Source organism: Dromiciops gliroides, chromosome 2, assembly GCF_019393635.1.
Source record: "Dromiciops gliroides isolate mDroGli1 chromosome 2, mDroGli1.pri, whole genome shotgun sequence".
In the NCBI taxonomy this organism is placed as follows: Eukaryota; Metazoa; Chordata; class Mammalia; order Microbiotheria; family Microbiotheriidae; genus Dromiciops; species Dromiciops gliroides.
The window spans coordinates 44252737-44272790 of NC_057862.1; the positions used below are offsets into that span (position 1 = coordinate 44252737).

Here is a 20054-nt window from a genome sequence, read left to right on the forward strand (position 1 = left end):
ATTTCACAGATGGGGGTACTCTCTCTAAGAATGCAGATCACATCCTAGCTCTGTCTGTGCTTCCTTCCATACCCTCTTATAATGTTAACATGATGGATGTATGGATGCAATATGGTCTTGTTTTTTCTAACATAGCAAAGAGATCAATGAGCACATGATCATCAGGAATCCCTTGCTTTCATTAAATTACCAGACCAACTTTTATACTATTCATACATATAACTGATAATCTCCTTCACACTGCCTCTGTGTCATCTCCTCATGTGATTGTTTCACAGTCTACTCTTGACCTCCAAGGAACTTTTATAAGGCTCTATAGGTTATCTTTTAGAATCTATAGCTTGAGAGATCATTATATACAATCCTCTCACATATTAGGAAACTGAGGCATAGAAAGAGCAAATAACAATCAGGGTCACACAGCAGGATTTGAACTGAGCTCTTCCTGATGAGTCCAGAGCTATACCCACTGTGCAATGCTGCCTTTCAATAATCCTATGATCCCTCAGCATTCCTCCTGCCTTTTTAACTCTGAATTTTTGCTTATGCCCTAACAAATGGTTCCTTCCAATTTTGATGCTCTCTAATTCTATAGAGTCATTTTTCGATCCTGCCACGTCAACATCCCAGACCCTCTCCAACTGGGTTCTAATTTACCTATCCCACCTTATCTTATACAACTCTCCTTCATATAGTTGATGTTATAGTCAAAATGTATTATCCAGAAGATGATATTCCATGGCTAATCACTATGCAGCATTACCAGACATCTTCTCTAATAAAAATAATAATTCTCTTCAGACTTTGAGGTTTCCCAAGCACCTTTTTCATAACAACCCAATGAGAAAAGTTCAGTAAATATTATTCCCATCTTCCTTTAGGTGATTATAGAGGAAGATACATTTAAAGCAAGATGGAACTATAGAAGCTATCAACTCTCTCTTTCACCAATAAGGAAACTGAGGCACATATAAATTAAAAAGCCAATGACATTGTAAGTTTCAGAACCAGGATCTGAACCTATGTCTCCCCTGACTCCAGGTCCAGTACAAACCCTACACTCTTCTCATTACACCTACTGTAGATGAACAAAAACAGAAACTGAGACTCAGAGAAGTTAATAAGTTGCCCACTCTTTTCCCGACTTGTGACCAGTGAGCGACCATGAGCAGCAAAGTCTCTCGAGACACTCTCTACGAAGCTGTGCGAGAGGTCCTGCATGGAAACCAGCGCAAACGCAGAAAGTTTTTGGAAACTGTGGAGCTGCAGATCAGTCTGAAGAACTATGATCCCCAAAAGGACAAACGTTTCTCAGGCACCGTCAGGCTCAAGTCCACACCCCGACCTAAATTTTCTGTGTGTGTCCTGGGAGACCAGCAGCACTGCGATGAGGCCAAGGCTGTAGAGATCCCCCACATGGATATTGAGGCCCTGAAGAAGTTGAATAAGAACAAGAAATTGGTCAAGAAGCTGGCTAAAAAGTATGATGCCTTTTTGGCCTCCGAGTCCCTGATCAAACAGATCCCTCGAATCCTGGGCCCTGGTCTGAACAAAGCTGGCAAATTTCCATCTCTGCTCACCCACAATGAGAATATGGTGGCAAAGGTTGATGAGGTTAAATCTACTATAAAGTTTCAGATGAAGAAGGTGCTGTGTCTGGCGGTGGCTGTTGGCCACGTGAAGATGACAGATGATGAGCTTGTCTACAACATCCATCTGGCTGTCAATTTCCTGGTTTCTCTGCTAAAGAAAAACTGGCAGAACGTGAGGGCATTGTATATCAAGAGCACCATGGGCAAGCCTCAGCGGCTTTATTAAATCAGCATGGTGTTAATGTCGGAAACTGCTAATGACTTAATAAATGGCGGAAGCTGCTAAAAAAAAAAAAAAAAAATAAGTTGCCCAAAGTCACATAAATAGTAGGTTACAAAGTCTGAATTTGGACTCAGGTCTCTCCTGACTCTAGGTCCAGTAAAAGGCCCGAAGTCCTTTCACTACATCTATTCCAGCACTAATGATAAGGCTAATACCATAGACTGCTAAAGAAATAAAAGACAGAACATTGGAGGGACACAAGCTAACTCAAATGAAAGAGAGGGAGGAGTACAGGTTTTGAAATGTTTTGGGAAAATTATAAGAGAAAACAATCAGGAAAAATGATTTGCCTTTGACTCTGGTACTGAATTAAGAGCTGTTTGAAAGATCCTAATTAGCAGCCCTATTCCAGGGCATTTCAAAGCCATCAGCTGAAATAAGAGTGGTAGGAATGTTAGGTCTTTTGGCCAAGGGAGGTGCATGGTGTTGGATGGTGACAAAATGCATCAGAAATCTGTCTTTAGGATCCCAGCCTAGCTTATTTTCTCTATTCTCCACCACACCTTAACTGGTCCAAGCCAAGAAGAACTAGCAAACCATTAAGAAAAACTGCTGATCAGGACCCAAGTTTTATTACCCAAAGTTCACTACTTTGTCACTAACCAAGAGGTTGATCTCAGGGGACAGATGCTTGGTTTCAGTTCCCTGATGAATATCCTACTGGAGAATCCTGACTCAGGAGGATATAGCCACTCCTGACCTGGTGAGGTCATGATACCAAAATCCTAACTCTGACTCCCACAGAAAGTACTTCCCCCAGGCCCTTCATACAGGGAACCTTTGCTTTCTGCTCCAAACTTCATGTTATTGGGGCTTTCTTCCAGATGTTTTGTCTGTTTTATTCCTCAATGCAGCCCTTAATGAAACAGTATGTCTTTATTGAAGAATAGTTGGGAGCCCCATCTTATGCTCCCCAGCCTGCCTTAATAAAGACAACAGAGATGGAAAAGGTGTCACCTAAATTGAATCTAAAAGGAAGTGAAGAGAGAAAGCATGCTGGGTGTGTAGGAAAGTCAGTGCAAAGGCAAAGAGCTCAAAGATGGGGGTTCATGGGTAAGAAATAGTAACTAGGCTTCCAATATGGCTGAACCATGTGGGGTATAGAAGAGAGTAATATGTTACAAGGCTATAAAAACTAGGAAAGGGGTAGATTGTGAAGATTTAAATGCCAAACAAAGGAATTTATATATTTTACCCTCAAGATGATAGGGAGTCATTGGGAATTATTGAGTAGAGAGGAAATGTAAGAAGAGAAAAGAAAGGTGAGGTAAATGAACTATGGGAAAAACACGTTGTCAGCTGTATGAAGGATGGGTTGTAAAGGAGAGAGACAGGGCAGAAAGTCCAATTGGAAGGCTGCTTCAATAGTCCAGAGAGAACTTATGAAGACCTGAATTAGAGTGGTAGCCACATAAATGCGAGAAGGGAATCTACTGAGAGATATGGTAGGGAAAGACATTTCAAGATTTGACAACTGATCGGCCATGTGGAGTGATAGAGAGAGGGGAGTTGAGGATGACACTGAAGTTGCGAGCCTGAGAGGGCTGGAATCATGGGCATGTCCTCATCAGAAACAAGGAAATCGAGAAGAGGAGTAGAGAAATATAGAATTATGTCTTAGGCATATTGAGTTTGTAATGAATATGGAACATCCAGTCCAAAGTGTCCAATTGGCAGTTGGAAACTAGGGATTCAAGCTCAGTAGAAAGACTAGAGCAAGATAAATAGTTCTGAGAATTATCCACATAAAGATTTGAATAAAAAACTGTGGGAGGTGATGAAGTCACCAAGTGAGAGAACATAGAGAGTAAAGAAAAGAAGGCCTAAGACAGAGTCTGGGAGGATAATTCCAATAAGTTAATAATCGTGAATAAAGGAAGATAACAGTTGGAAGGTGTCTCTGGGGGATTTAATCCAACCCACATAGGAGATGGGATCCCTTCTACTTTATTCCTCACAAGATCATACTTGGGTTCATTCATTTCTTTTTGTTTTTGTTTTTGTTTTTTGCGGGGTAATGGGGGTTAAGTGACTTTCCCAGGGTCACACAGCTAGTAAGTGTCAAGTGTCTGAGGCCGGATTTGAACTCAGGTCCTCCTGAATCCAGGGCCGGTGCTTAATCCACTGTGCCACCTAGCCGCCCCCAGGTTCATTCATTTCTAAGACTCATTTACGTAAGACTAGGAAAGAATACAGACAACAGAGATATTTAAAATGTAAGTGCAATATGTACATGACCTCTTGAAATTCCAGGCAAGGAGTAGCTGCATCAGCTATCTTCATACCTGGTGGAAGAGCACTTTTTCCTCACGTTTATTTATTTTACAGATTAGGGTACTGAGGCCCAGATAAGTGAACATGATTGACTCAGTTTCACATATTAAGTCATCGGCAGAATCAGGACTAAAATCCAGGGCTTCTTCTATTACCAAATACTGCCTTCTCCCTTTGTTACTTCTCTCATGCCCCTAAGCCTGAACAACATCTACTGAAACAAGAAACCAAAACGTTTATTTTTTTTCTTTTTTGCTTTAATGTAACCATCATAAACATTTGAACATACAAAGGATAGAAACTAGACCTGTCATGTCATTTATATTGGAAGGTTCCTAATAATAATCATCTCTCTACCAAAATCAGTTGGTATTTTCTCTGCAACTTAGAATCCTTTTTTTTTTTGGTGGGGCAATGGGGGTTAAGTGACTTGCCCAGGGTCACACAGCGAGTAAGTGTCAAGTGTCTGAGGCTGGATTTGAACTCAGGTCCTCCTGACTCCAGGGCCGGTGCTTTATCCGCTATGCCACCTAACTACACCCTGCAACTTAGAATCTTATATTTTCCTTGTACACTGCAAAGTTAAGTGATGCACCACAGAGCAAGCATTGGGCAAAAGAAGGATTTAAACTTGTGTCTTCCTACCTCTGAGGCCAGCTCTCTGCCTCTATACCACATTACATTTCAATACACAAAGAAAAGCAGTAAAAAAAAAATGGAGAGGAAACCATGAACTTTTTTGTTTTGGTTTTTTGGGGCAATGAGGGTTAAGTGACTTTCTCAGGGTCCCACAGCTAGTAAGTGTCAAGTGTCTGAGGCCAAATTTGAACTCAGGTCCTCCTGAATCCAGGACCAGGGCTTTATCCACTGAGTTATCTAGCTGCCCCAAACTATGAACTTTTGGCATAAATTTTGTTATCCAAAAAAAGGATATATTAATTTCAACAAGATGGTAATAAAATTATGTTTGTGTATGTGCATTTTGGAATTTCTTTTGAATCCAGGCTTTTCTAGTCTATTGATGTTGATTTGGAGGTTCTGAAGCTCTGAGGAGCAGAAATGACCACGGCAATGAGTGTGGGCTAAATGATGGAAAAAGAATTGGGGATTTGATGTCAGCTCTAAGTGTTCCTTCATAGTTTAATATTTATCACGGACTGTTGACATCCAGAAGTCATGGGTGACAGAAGACATTTCAATACCAAGAGATCACAAGTCATGAGTAATGCTGGACTTTTGCAAACTGAGGCTGCAAGGGCTTGAGGTTCTCATGGGACCTACTTTCTTTTTATATCTGAAGTCAAATGGCTTCAATACATCAGTACTGATCCCACTGTTAATACGAAGGCCCCATCAGTCTTCAGACCATACACCTCTAATTTGGGGCATCTGAACTTGGAATGAAGGGAAACTTTTCAGAAATGCTTCTCAAATGCCATTCTTTCTCGTGATTAAAAGAAACAAGTAGGGAAACTATTTCCTTACCCTCTAAGGCAATTTTCCTCCTTTTACCCACCCACTCTGACATTAAGACCAATTCAGTGATACTATGAATAATTGAATCATGGATTTTGAACTTGGAGGGGAACTTAGAGGCCATCTCCAGGTGTTCTTAATTTGGAGGTCTATGAACAGTTGTGTGACCTAAGCTTAAACCTTGGGTCTGCCCATCTCTATCCACAGCCCCACGGGCTGGAGCTTCCAAGGACTGAGAGCATGTTGGACTCCCCATTTTCCCATTGATGTCTTAGAAGCCTCCACAAACAGCAGTGTCTGAGTTGGGATCCAACAACAAAGTGGACATAGATTCACCATATATGTGTACACACATATGTACATGTGTATATATGTGTATGTACATATATAAAGTATATATGTACACACATACACACATATATATGTACATATATATGTATATACACATTCCTAAGCACAACATAAACAAGAGAAAAGCACTTCTAGCAACCAGGAGCTATGAAATTTCCCCTTACTATGTGTTTTATCTATGTTTGAACCCACTCTCCCATGGAAACCACATTTACTTGTGGGACTGTGTCAACAACATTTTTTTTTGGTTTTGTACTAAAGTTTCTTAGTTATGCCACCTAAGTCAATACTCTTTTCTAAAAATGACTTAAGGCTGGCTGCCTCAATGATACTAAAGTGCAGCTCTTAAGAGAAAGCTCACTGGTCAGGGTGAAAGACAGTGACATAAGAGAAGTAACTCCAACTCCTCAAAGATAATAATAGGAACAGGAGTATAAAACAAGCCCCCCAAAAGCCACAGTTTTTAAAAGTATGCATAGCTCAATGAGAAAGTAGGCTCAAATGTAAAGAACAATGGTAGTCAGTTACTTATGTATAGAATTAATGTCATAAAGGGTAATTCATAACTCCTGATTATTAGTTCTTTCTTGAGTTCTTAACCTGCAGGAAGTCATGCTCCCTTGGATGGTGAACTTTTTGTATTTTTCTGTATCTGTGTTTGCTCCTGTGTTCTTCTTTTGTCCCAGCTAGACATGTTGTCAGAGGTGACTATGTGCTCAAAGCCAACATAGATAGGTGGGAATCTGGACAGCCACTCTTCCCCTTAGACTACCTGAGGACATCAGTGTTGAAATTTGTCACCAGCTAAGCAGAGGGAGAACAGAGATATAACCTCTCCTTTCTCAGATGACTATCCATTTGCCCTTAATATATCTTTCAGCTAGAGGCTAGATGCTTCATCTCCTATTAGTTCCTTCTTCCTGGTGACGTGTTCAATGGAGGTGGAGCCAATAAAAGAAAGAGTAACTATTTCTACTTACCACCGTCTATTCCCTCTATGGGACCTGAACCTTTAGTAAGTCACCATTGGGCAGATTGGCAGATTTAGCTCTTAATCAGTCTCACTAAATGGAATGGTTACTGTTTTCATACATAATCCAAGAAGACTGACTTGATCTTCTCAACCAATTAAAAAGTGTTTCCTATGTGGAGTCATCTGTCTTTTAAGCAATGGCCAAAACTTTTTCAAAATAATAAAGGGGTTGCCCACAAGTTAAAACGAGGCTATGGGAAAATTTATTAATACTTAGTTTACTTTGTGGGTTGATTGATTGATTGATTCAGTTATTGTGTCTATGCATGTTATGATTAGATTAATTGTGATGAGAACATCAATTACTACCTTTTGTAAAGTTCTTTGCAAACTTTGTAAGTCTAAATGAAAGTCAAATTCTTATTATTCCCCTACCTCTGCCTCTCAACCCCCTTCTCATTAGACCTCCTAACCTCAGATGATCCTCTAAGAGTCCTAATGCCAAAAGTCTTAGGAATCAAACAACACTTATAGAGAAACCTATTCCCATCCACCCAAATGGGACTGAGAACTAGAGCTGTGATTCCACCTGTGTAGGGAACTCCGTTTATCCATACAGCTCAACCCTTTCTCTCTTTTTTTTTTTTTTTAGTGAGGCAATTGGGGTTAAGTGACTTGCCCAGGGTCACATAGCTAGTAAGTGTTAAGTGTCTGAGGCCGGATTTGAACCCAGGTACTCCTGACTCCAGGGCCGGTGCTCTATCCACTGTGCCACCTAGCTGCCCCTCAACCCTTTCTCTGTAATTTCAAGTCTTAGAGTGTTGGCTGGCACTGAGGGCTTACATAAGTTGCCCATGATCACAGTGATAGTCTGTCAGAGGTGGATCTTGAACACCAATTTTCCTGACTCCAAGGCTGGCTCTGTCTCTATTTGTATCGACTGCCACACTTTCCTGCACATGGTTCTTAGGAAAAAGTTCTGTGATTTTCTGTCTCCAAATTTTGATTGTATCCCTATTGCCCCAAACCCCACTCCAACAAGAGAGTTGATTTTCCATTCGCAACCATATCCCTAATGCAATTAGATAAATGACATATTTTCTCCAACCAGTAATATAGAAACAGATGTCGATCCAGAAGTCAAAGACTATATATTTCCCCCTTTTTTTGTATCTCCAGTGTTTAAAGTAGTGCTTGGCACAGAGTAAGCTCTTAATAAATGCCTGTTGACTGGCTACCTGATTGACTGATGAAACTATTCCACTTAAAAGTAACTGTATAAACATGACCCCTCAAAGGAAATCAGAGCAAAATCTAACTACAGCAGGAACACTCCAAAAATGACTTCCACATAAGCATTGTTTAGAAAAGCTGGACTCAGCAAGATCAGAGCCACTGTTTGCTAATGACATGACTTTTTTCCTTCCCCCCTCCCACTCCAGGAAAGATGGAAATACGATGATTCCCTTCATTTCCTTCTCCTGAGTCTGAGGCTATTTGAGGTGCTGTAATTAAGAGTCCCAGGTGTCCAATATGACCCAGACCTCCTCCAGATTTCAAGTTCAGGCCCCTGAGGTTACAGCCACAGTATTTCCTGCAATCCATTCCCAGACTTGGTCCAGGCTGGCCTTTATCATTACAGATGATGGGACTGGCCGTAACTTCCCCATAGGCTCTGTCTCATAGATTTCAGCCTTCCAGAGAATAATAGCAGTTAATTATCACAAAATCACAGATAGTCTAATCCAAACCATACCCCCCAAAACATTTCCCACTGCAACACACTCAACAAGCGGTCATCCAACAGAAGACCACCAGTGAAGAGAAGTCTACTACCTCCCAAGATATTCTATTATACTTTTGGGGGGGGGTCCAAATGAGAGTTTCCCCCACTTAGTACATCAAGGTGAAAATATCCTCATAACATTTTAAATTATTTTTTAAACTTTAAAAAAATTTAATTTGAATTGATATTCTTTGATTTTTCATTACCTTTATTTCCCTATATATCCCTTCCCCATGTCTTTGTAACTTTCATCCATTCCTCATAGTTCTACCCTCTAGGCCCAAGAAGAAGAACAATCCCCTTTCCATTATACAGACCTTTAAATGCTTGGAAACAATTGTCATGATTCCCATTTCAGAGAAGAAAACATTTTCATGTGGATTCTTTCTTTTAAAAATACATTTTACTGATATAAAGTTTGCAGCATATCTCTCCTCTACTTTCAGAGAACCATTCCATATAAAAATAATTATTTTGTAAAAGAAAGAGGAAGCACCAAAAATAATTGAAACTGAAAAACACACCCCAAAATGATAATAGCAATATCTTACATCTATGGACACCCCTTTTTCACAACATGAATACACACATGCACATATACACATATACCTCTACAGAGGAAGTGAGGGAAGTGTCTTCTCAAAATCTTTTTTGGGATGATGTTCAAGATTTGAATTTTTCAGTATTTGCTGTGGGTTTTTTGGTCTTTCCATTTACATTGTTGTGGTAATTGTATATATTCTCTCTTGACTCTACTTACTTTACTATACATCAGTTCATAAAGTCCATGCTTCTCCCTGTCCATTATAGCTTTAGATTTTTCCCCCCATGGGGAAATGAGGGTTAAGTGACTTGCCCAGGGTCACACAGCTAGTAAGTGTCAAGTGCCTGAGGCCAGATTTGAACTCAGGTACTCCTGAATTCAGGGTGGGTGCTTCATCCACATGGTTTTAGATTCTTAAAGTTCTCAAATATTCTAAAGAGTCATTTCCTTCATTTAATTCATCTACTTATAGAAACTTATGTTGGGGGAATCAACAGTCGAAGACTTCATACAACAAAGATCTTTCCAGGTGACAATAACTTACTATTTAATGATGTACCACATACAAATGAATTTTCACATAATTGGTCATTCATAATGTTTGTTGGATGAGTGAATACAGCTACAAAAATAGGCAATTACCATTTGAAATATAAAATAGCCCCTGAAAGCACTCTTAAATGTCTTCTGTTCAGATAAAATCAGAGAATAAGGAAAGGTGTCACTCAAATTTAGTGAAATGTACGGAATTTAGGAAGATCTAGTGAGACGCAGAAATGGAATCATGCATGTCCATGGATGGGTACAATGAGATATAGAAGTTAGAGGATCATAGATTCAATCGTGAAAGGAATCTTAGAGATCATCTAGTCCAACTCGTATCAAGAGGAAGTGACTTTTCCAAAGTCATATGGGTAAGTCATTAGGGCTAGGATTAGGACTAAAGTTCTAGAATTCAATGTCTTTCCATTATACCATACTGCTTCTATTAGTTTTTAGTTTTACCAACACGAGGGTAAAATAGGATGAGGATAAGTGTCCTTATATACTCTTAATATACTCTGCCAGATTATTTATGAGTAATAATAATAATAATAATAATGATAATGACTTAACATTTGGATAGCACTTACTATGTACTCGAACCTGTGCTAAGCACTTTACAATTATTTCCTTTGATCCTCACAACAATCCTAAAGGGTAAGTACTATTATTACCCTCATTAAACATATAAGGAAACTGAGGCAGAGATTAAGTGACTTTTCCAGAGTCACACAGCAACTAAGTATCTGAGGTAGGATTCTAGCTCAGGTACTAACTTTAAGTCATGAACTCTATCCATCAAAATGCCATTCACCTCAGCTGGGTGGCCAGGCATGTTATGTAAACACACCCATGTCAAGGGTTACATGAAAAGGGAGCACCTATTGGAAGGTGAATCCTCTCCCTTTGTATGATGACAACACGATCATGGTCAATGTTGGGGGAATTATTCCTTTTTATCTTGATGCAACATCTGGACTGAAGTCAGGAAAAAAAAAAAAAAAAAACCTTGTGCCTTGGGGTTGTTTTTGGAAGGGAGCCATGTTTTTGACTGGGCTCTTGGCCAAAGTAATAATCATTTGTTAAATTGAGCCCAGTATATATAGAAAGAGCCATCGTGGGCCACCAAGACACTGCTTCATTTTAACTGAGAATCTCGACTTGAGTTCTGTCCTTCAGCACCACATCTTTACAAAGCATTTCATTCCTCAACATAAATTGGTATGAATTAGACAGAGTAGACATCAGGCCCTGTTTTCTTAATAAGCAAATGAGCCAATAAATAATGTTTCTAAGGTAAACACCAGGGTCAAATGTCTTGGATATCTTTATTCTCACAATACAAAAAGAAAACTGTCTGCAAAATGCAGTCTGGTAAACTGTATGTCAGACAAAAAGATACTGGTCACTTTTCGTTATTCATTATTTCTTTCTAAAATGAGTAGGACTAAGGCTACAGAACTTTTGTGATCTCCAGATTACTCATTGTTCATCTTTCTGTAGTCCGTGACAGCTTACAAAGCATTTTCCTAACAATAGCCCCATGAGACGGGTAATGTAAGTACTCTTGGGCCCATTTTACAGATGAAGAGACTAAGGCTCCAAAGATTAACAATCTGAATCCATAGAACTAATAAATGGCAGAGCCTAGATTTGCGCCTCAGATGCAAAGCATATTGCACTCTTCAGGTGACTCCACCAACCTGGTCACTCAAACAGGAGAAGACCATATGTTGATGGCCTCTCTCCTAAGGCAAAGACTATTTGCCTCTCCATCTATCCCCTATCCTACTTCCTATTCAGATACTCAGTGACATCAGGACCTGACCGTGATGGGATCAGGATCAAAGGCTCATATATGTAGGGCTGGGAGGTACCTTACCACTTAATTATTTTCCAGATGAGGCCCAGAGAGATTGAAACATTTACCAAAGGTCACACAAATAATAAGTAGCTAAGCTGAAATTCCAACCAATGTCTTCTGATTGTTAATTTAGTTCTCTTTCTGGAGTTTCATGCTTGCAATCAGAAAGTGGCAACTGTGAAAATGGGGGATGAGTGTTCGGAGCAGCATCCTCAGGTCCTGACACCTCAGAACAATGATTCTTCCCAAACCGAGTTCCTAGAAAAACTGGAATTTTGTATGATGTGAACAGGATCATTTGAAAATATTTTAATGCTAGCAATATTTTCCCTTCAAAATATCAGTTATGAAACCATGCATGGATCAAAAATGCCTATTAAGTCTGACCATTTCCCGGTAAGAAGATGAATTTCTGCCCCTAATTGAATTGTAGGCTTCTTGAGGGCAGGAATTTTTTTCATTTTGGGGAAGGAAGGAAGGAAGGAAGGAAAGAAGGAAGGAAGGAAGGAAGGAAGGAAGGAAGGAAGGAAGGAAGGAAGGAAGGAAGGAAGGAAGGAAGGAAGGAAGGAAGGAAGGAAGGAAGGAAGGAAGGAAGGAAGGAAGGGAGAGAGGGAGGAAGGAAGGAAGGAAGGAAGGAAGGAAGGAAGGAAGGAAGGAAGGAAGGAAGGAAGGAAGGAAGGAAGGAAGGAAGGAAGGAATGAGAAATGGAAGAAGGAAAGGAGAAAGGAATGAAGGAAGAGAGGGAGGGAGGGAGGGAAGAGGAATGTAGGAGGAAGGAGGGAGGGAGAAAGAAAGAAGGGAAGGAGGAAAGCAAGGCGGAAGGGAAGGAGGGAAGGAGGGCAAGAAGTAAGGAAAGAATGGGGATCCTTTAAGTGCCTCCTGTGCACCAGGCACTGTGCTGAGTGCTGAGGATACAAATATAAGAAAAAAGAAAGATAGTTCTGTCCCTCAAGGAGCTTATTTTCTAATGTGGGAGACAACTTATAAAAGGGAACTAAAAGGGGTGGGGATTTAAGGTCAACCATGGGAATAGGGAAGGGAATAAAGGCTCATGTCCCTGGAGGAACTCACCAATAGAAGAAATAAGTGGGTCTTATAGAAGGAACATTCCAGGTTGAGAAGGCCTAAAAGACATGCTTGAATATTCTGGACTGAGGAGGTCCCAGGCACTGAAGGAAGTTATGGACTTAGGAATGGCTCCTTTAATTGTTTTGAATTGTTTCCAAGGAAATTTTCCTTGATCCACTCTTTAATTCCAGGGATATTATCTAACTTTTGGTTCTCAAAACTAATAAAGATAGCTAGCATCTTTCTGACTTTAAGATTTGCAAAGTAATTTATATAAATGATCTCATTTCATCCATATGTAACCTTTTAAGGAAAGTGCTATTATTATCTTCATTGTATAGATGAGGGAACTGAGAGTGAGAGATTAAGTGACTTGCCCAGTGTCACAGATCTAGTAAGTGTCTAATGTAGGATTGGAACACAGGTCTTCCTGACCCCTAGTCCTACAGTCTCTCCAGTATGCCCTAAGCTGCCTCTAGCTTTTATGTTTTCTGTCAATATATTTCTATAGCCAAAATCAAGTTAGGAAATGGTGCCTGCCCCAAGAGGAATGAACTAGAGACCATGACAGTGGAAAATAGAAAAGAAATATTTATAACATAGTATATACTAAATATATTTATATGTAATAAATTAAACAAATAAATTTGCTATATATATATATATGCAATATTTTAAAAATCCCTTTATTACATGTTCTAAGTTCTGTTGTAAACTTTTTATTTGTAAAGATGACCAATACCTCATTTCTCCCAAACAGGATACTTTTTCATTACAAAAAATCTAAATGAAATCCTAGGGGAGGGAAAAACACAAACAGTGAAAAATATGTCCAATATCGTAATAAGCATATATCATAGTCTCCTACTTCTGGGTACGAATGATCAAACTGTATTCATTAGGAAATGCCTGCCCCTGTTAGCTCTCTCTGAGTGAGTTATTTCCAAATGTAAATCCTCCTGAGGGTTAAAAAAAAAAATTCTTTGGAGTGTGGGGGAAGGGTCAAAGAAATTAGCATTCCTTCAGGGTGATGATGATTCCTTCAGTATAGTGTATGTAGGGAGGGTGTGAGTGGAAGTTGGAATTAGGGTTAAAAAAGAGTCAGTGGAAAGTTGAGAATGAAGTGCTTATCTATATAAAATCAAATGGTCCAAACCAGCAGACACATCAATTAGATTTTGAAAGAATAATGTAAGAAAGCCATAAATTCCAAGTGTCTGCCCACTGTGTCAGAAGCCCCTGATAAGACAGAAGGCTGGGTAAGAGGGAGTTGGAGATGGGTGCACACACCCTCATCAACACCACCACCATTGGGGAGCAACTCTTGGCATGACTGTGCCAGGGGCTGGGCCTTCAGAGACAGGATCTGGTTTTGTTTGCCGATTCCAATCCTGCTTATCAGAGCATCGTCTCCCTGCCAAGGATTCCAGGTAAGCTCTGCCTTGGGTTCTCGCTTGTGTTGCTACAGAGTTTGCTTATGATTATCTTTGGGTTCCAGACACAAATCAAGTTTACTTTCAAATTTGTACTGAAATGGCCGGAATGTGCACTTTCCCCTCCTCCATGTTGATCTATGGGGAGTTAGACTGGGTGTTAGGTGATCCAGGGTGGAAAGTAAATCTACTGAGAGACAAGCAGGAGACTTGGGTCTGAAACAAGCATTTTGAAATAAACATTGAAACTTTGGTGAAAGAAGAGATGAAACCAATGCCTGAATTAAGAAGCTGACCACCACAACTGTTTGACTAATTTATTCCTCACCAGAACATCCATTGAATGTTTCAGAGTTCTGCATCCAGCTCCTCAAAATCAAGAGGACAAAAGGGTCATGTTTTTAAATTCTGACTTTGAAATCAAAGGTTTGTAAAGGATCTCCCTTCCCCTGGGCCCCAGAAGTATCCTCACCTTATGTTGTAGAGACTATATGTAATGGAGGATATATGCATAATTAAGGCAGGACCACTGAAGCTTTGTCCCAGGCAGTTGGGATTTAAGGGGAGATCTCAGCACCATCCCAAAGCATATTTGCTTCCCTCCTCCCTCAGCACTCTTCAGTGGCTACATCATATCCCACCATACTTCTCCATAGCATCCATCTGGAAACTTTAAGTGTTCCAAGGCATGTGTGTTCTTCCTACTCCATGAACAGGTCAATTCCCCAACTATTCCCCCATTCCAGACCACAGAACATTCCTAGTCAGGATTCTCCTACAAGGACTTCTAGTTGGAGTCCATGCAAATTGTGACAGGAGACAAGGAGTAATAAGCAGATGCTGTGGCTAAGGGACTAGGGAGTAGTAAGTGTGTGTCAGAGCCATAAGTGGGAGGGTATTATTGAGAAGCCTATGAAATGGACCTCTAACTTCTGAAAGGGTCAGTGGAGAAGAGGTTATGGGAGAGACCAACACTCACAGAGTCTCTCCCAGGAGTCATCAATTTATTTATATACTTTGGCCTCCTGGATGGTTTTCTAGAGGTCAGCCTGAGTGACCTCCAGTTTCCTTAGGTAGGCCATTAACTCTGTTGGACAAAAAACTGCCTCCTCCTTATTTTATTGTTTTTTTTTTATCAGAGTGATTTTACAATTTCCTCATCTCATCTTTGTTGCCCCATCCTTACCCCCCAAAGAAGTCTCTCTTATAACAAAGAAAAATAGTTAAATATCACTGGCCTGCTGAGGAACCAGCTCTGACAACATGTGTTCCATTCCACACCCATAGTCTTCCATCTCTCTACTAACAGGAAAGATGTACCTTATATGCTTAGTTTTCTAGAGCCAAGATTATTCATTGTGATCTCATTTGCATTCAGTTGCCTTTGAGTGTTATTTTAATTTACATTATTATAGTCACCATATGTATTTTCTCTTGGTTCTACTTATTCTAAAATAGGACATACAAGTTTTTCCATTTTCCTCTAATTGCTGCCAATGTGATAATTTTTCATTATATTCATATACTCTAATTTGTTCTATCATTTCTCAATTATTGGGCTCCATTTTGTTTCTAGGTCTTGGCTACCATGAAAAAAGTGCCGCTACGGATTTTTGGGGGGGATCTGTCAGACCTTTCTTTCTGCTCTTGGTGTCCTCAGAGGGTATGCCCAAGAGATGGTTCACTGGGTCAAAGAGGATGAGCAGTTTAGCAATTTTTCTCTTTTAGTTGCAAATTGGTTTCCAGAAAAACAACGGATGTTTTTCCATAAACACACCTGCTACTCTACTGCTGTTTCATACATCATCTGCTCCCTTCCCTGTGTCTATGTGCTGAAACACTCCAACCAATGCCTTTTATAGTGTATGAAGGGGAAAAGCATCATCTGCTTAAAAAAAAAAAAAACCTGCAGGCTTTTTTTTGTGGCCAAATCACTACTCAGAATGCAGATGACATATAAACTTCATCTGGAGAGGATTATGGGATTCGGATCAGTCTCCAAACTCACAGGCCTAAATCATGGTATAAGCTGCCTTAGCCACAAGCAAGCTACTTCCAAGAACCATTTCTCCCTCTGTTTAGACTAACCACATTTTTTTGACTAGAAAACTTCAACAGCAGGGCTTTCAGTTTTGTCCAATCACTTAAAGAGAGACGGACAAAGAGACAGAGACAGAGGGACAGAAACAGAGGCAGAAAAACAGACGGAATTCAGTGCGACTGGTTGAGAGAGTCAAGATGACTAAACCTTAGAATTTGCTTCTCTTTAAATGGTTGGAATGGAGGAAAAGGCATCATAAGTCTAGCTGAGATTCCATTTTATACTTACTAACAGAAAGAATCGATCCTGACTCTGACAGTTACTAGCTGTGTGATCCTGGCAGAGTCACAATCTATAGATGTGTCAGTCAGTTTCCTAGGGTAAACTTCCTATATATGGGTTGTGATTTGACTTGGTGGAGGGAGTTACCACAACAGGAGTTCCCAACACTGACAAACTCATAGGAGGGAATTGGGCAGCAACTAGCCCTCATAAGGGTGGAGTGGTAGTTTCTTAATAGGGGATCAAGAAAAGGAGAAAAGAATCTCCTTAATGCTAAAGACTATGGGCTTGGGACAGGATGGTATAGATGAGAGGCCTGGGCCCTAGGGTACGCTGATTAAATATTTAACAACAAGATGTCCGAAAAAAAAAGTTAAGTCTCATTATTAAGTTTAATTATATTATTGATATTTTTCTATTACTTTCTAGGGAAAAAAAACAAAATAGTAAATCAATTCCAGCTTTGAAGCATTCATGAACTTTTAAGGTCTTAATGCTTAAGCTGACCATTTAACTGGAGCACACTATGGGCCCAGCCTGAGCTCTTTCTCCCTCCATACCCAGTGATTCATTTTCCTTCAGACAAGATGAATTTGAACATTATCTTGATGAGTTGGCATGCAGCTTCCTTCATTTATTTTGGCTAAAAAAGAGGCCCATCTATATATTGAAAAAAATGCATGACACTGGAGCTGCCAGGTGCTGACCCAGAGCCTAGGAGGAAATGATTTCTCTCCTGATGACCAGCTTTAAAAACCTGACACTGGGAAGTGATGGCAAATATGTCAATAGAATTCTTGAGTCACCTGTGATCATCCTGGTAGCAATTAGGACAAAGGAGTTAGGGAACAGGAGAGTCATTAGTTACTCATTAGGAGGGCAACTGCCCCAAACATAGGTTAATTAAAAACCTTGTCCTCTGGATTCCACTCACACACATGGGGCCAGATCCCAGGAGCTGCTACTAAGTTTTCTTCATTCTGCCTCTGACACTACTCTCCACTAGCATGGTCACTGTTTCAAGCCCTTATCACCACTTGACTACAGTAAAGGCGTCCTAACTGTTATCCCTGCTTCCTTCCAATCTTTCCATTCTCCCATCCATCCTCCACTCAACCACCAAAATAATCCTCCTAAGACACAGGTCAGATCATGTCACTCCCTTGCTCAAACATCTTCGGTGATTCTCTATTGTCTATAGGATAAAATATGGGTCAGCATAGAAAATCCTTAACAATATGATGGTAGCCACCCTTCACAGACCTATTTTACATACTCTATATTCCATCTTCACTAGAACACTTGCTGGTCCCACAATTATTACTTCACCTCCCTATGCCATTGCCTTTACAAAGACTGAATCCCACATGGAAAATGAATGTCCTCTTCACCTCTGCTTCTGAGAATCCTTATGTTCCTTTAAGGCTTGGTTCACAGACTAACTTCTATTTAAAAAAAATCTTCGCTAACACTATTAGCTAACACTATTAACTAGCTATTAGTGTGCTTTCCCCATTCAAATTAGCCCCCCCAATTTACCATGTGATAGATAGATAAATGTAGATCATTGATGTACAGATAGATGCAGATTGATGATAAATAGATGTAGATAGATAGATGGAGGTGATATAGATAGATGGAGCTAGCTAGGCGATAGGTAAGTAGGTAGGTAAGTAGGTGGTCGGTAGATAGATTATAGATAGATAGATACATAGATAGATAGATGATAGATAAAATAGATTGCTAGATTAGATAGGTAAGATAGATATAATGATAGATAGATAGATAGATAGATAGATAGATAGATAGATAGATAGATAGATAGATAGATAGATAGATAATGTGCATATGTGTGTTACTTTTAATAACATATTTGTTTTCCCACAAGAAAGTATAAGTTCCTTGAGGGCAAATTATGTTTCATTTTTGTCTTTATATCTCTAGCATCTAGCACAATGCATGACACTTAGTAGGAATAAGAAGCAGATGTGACTTCTTTAGGATAAGGAATTTCCAGGGTGGAAATTATCTACCAATACAGATTAGGATTTTCTATGTAATTTTGGATCTTAGAGAGTTGCCTGGCTGCTGAGAGTGTAATTGACTTTCCCAGGATTACATAGACTGTAGGTGTCAGAGGTGGATTTTGAACCCAGGTGTTCTTTCCTTAAAGGCCAGCTCTCTAGTCAGTAGTAGTCACTAGATACTCATTGAATTGAATTCTCCCTCTTAGTCTTTTTCATATTCTCTCTCTCTCTCTCTTTCTCTCTTTCTCTCTCTCCCACTCTGTTGCTCTGTTTGTCTGTCTCTGTTCCTATCTTTCTGCCTCTCTCTGTCTCTTCCTCTCTCTCTTTCTTTCCACATATAAATATGCATACATGTCATGCATGTATGTGTACATGTGCATCAGTGTACACATGTGTGTATACACATACATGAGTATATATGAAACAAGAAAACTATTGTCATGTGTATACACATAAGTTTTTATGAAGGAATTTCTATAGGAAGGGAAGACATGAGCAATCTAAGGAATTTCAGGGAAGTCTTTTGGTAGGAAATGGTGTTAAGCAATGAAAGGCCAGAAAATATTTCATAAATACTCATGAAAAGCCTGACTAAGTATTTTTGTTTACCTGTTTATACATGTCACCCTGTAGAATGTAAACTCCTTGAAGGAAGGTACTGATTTCCCCCTTTTATTTTCTTAGTGTATTCCCAGTCCCTACCACATAGTATACTCTTAATAAATGCTTATTGAAATAATGGACTATAAATATAATGGGATATCCATTATGCTGTCAGAAATGACAAAAGCAGTAGTTTCAAAGAGACCTGGGAAGATGTGTGAATGTATGCAGAGTGAAGTTAGCAAAATCATGATAATAATCTATACAGTAAAAGCATCAAAAAGATAAATAAGTTTGAGAGACTTAATAATAACAATCATATATGTAACATGCTATCAACCTCCTGAGAGTAAAGTAACAAGCTCGAGATGCAGATAGACACACATACTTTTTTTATACAGACAACGTGGGAATTTGTTTTGTTCGACTATACATATTTATTAAAAGTAATTTTATGCATACACACTAAATTGGGTTGAGTAATCTATCTAACCCTGTGAGAAAGTTGGAAGGGAAGTGGTAAGGAGGGAGGGGTGAAAGAAGGAGGGCAGATTGGGGGAGAGGGCAGTCAGAAGCAAATCACTTTTGAAGAGGGATAGGGTGAAAGAAAATAGAAAATAGAGTAAATATCATGGGGAAGGGAATAGGATGGAGGGAAACAGTTAACAATAACAACTGAGGGGCAGCTAGATGGCGCAGTGGATAGAGCACCGGCCCTGGAGTCAGGAGTACCTGAGTTCAAATCTGGCCTCAGACACTTAATACTTACTAGCTGTGTGACCCTAGGCAAGTCACTTAACCCCAATTGCCTCACTAAAAAAAAAAAAAAAAAACAATAGCAACTGAAAAAACTTTGAAGCAGAGGCAAGAGTAATGTAAAATGATGATTGATTGATTGATGATTGGATGAACAT

The 20054-nt window shown here is 39.6% G+C and overlaps 1 protein-coding gene across 1 annotated transcript; it reads left to right on the forward strand.

The window, feature by feature from the left end:
- The first annotated feature begins 1140 nt into the window (after nucleotides 1–1140).
- On the forward strand, nucleotides 1141–1897 carry LOC122737984 (60S ribosomal protein L10a). The gene has a single exon (XM_043980011.1). The coding sequence runs from the start codon at nucleotides 1165–1167 to the stop codon at nucleotides 1816–1818; it is 654 nt and encodes a 217-aa protein (XP_043835946.1). The 5' UTR covers nucleotides 1141–1164; the 3' UTR covers nucleotides 1819–1897.
- The last annotated feature ends 18157 nt before the right edge of the window (nucleotides 1898–20054 follow it).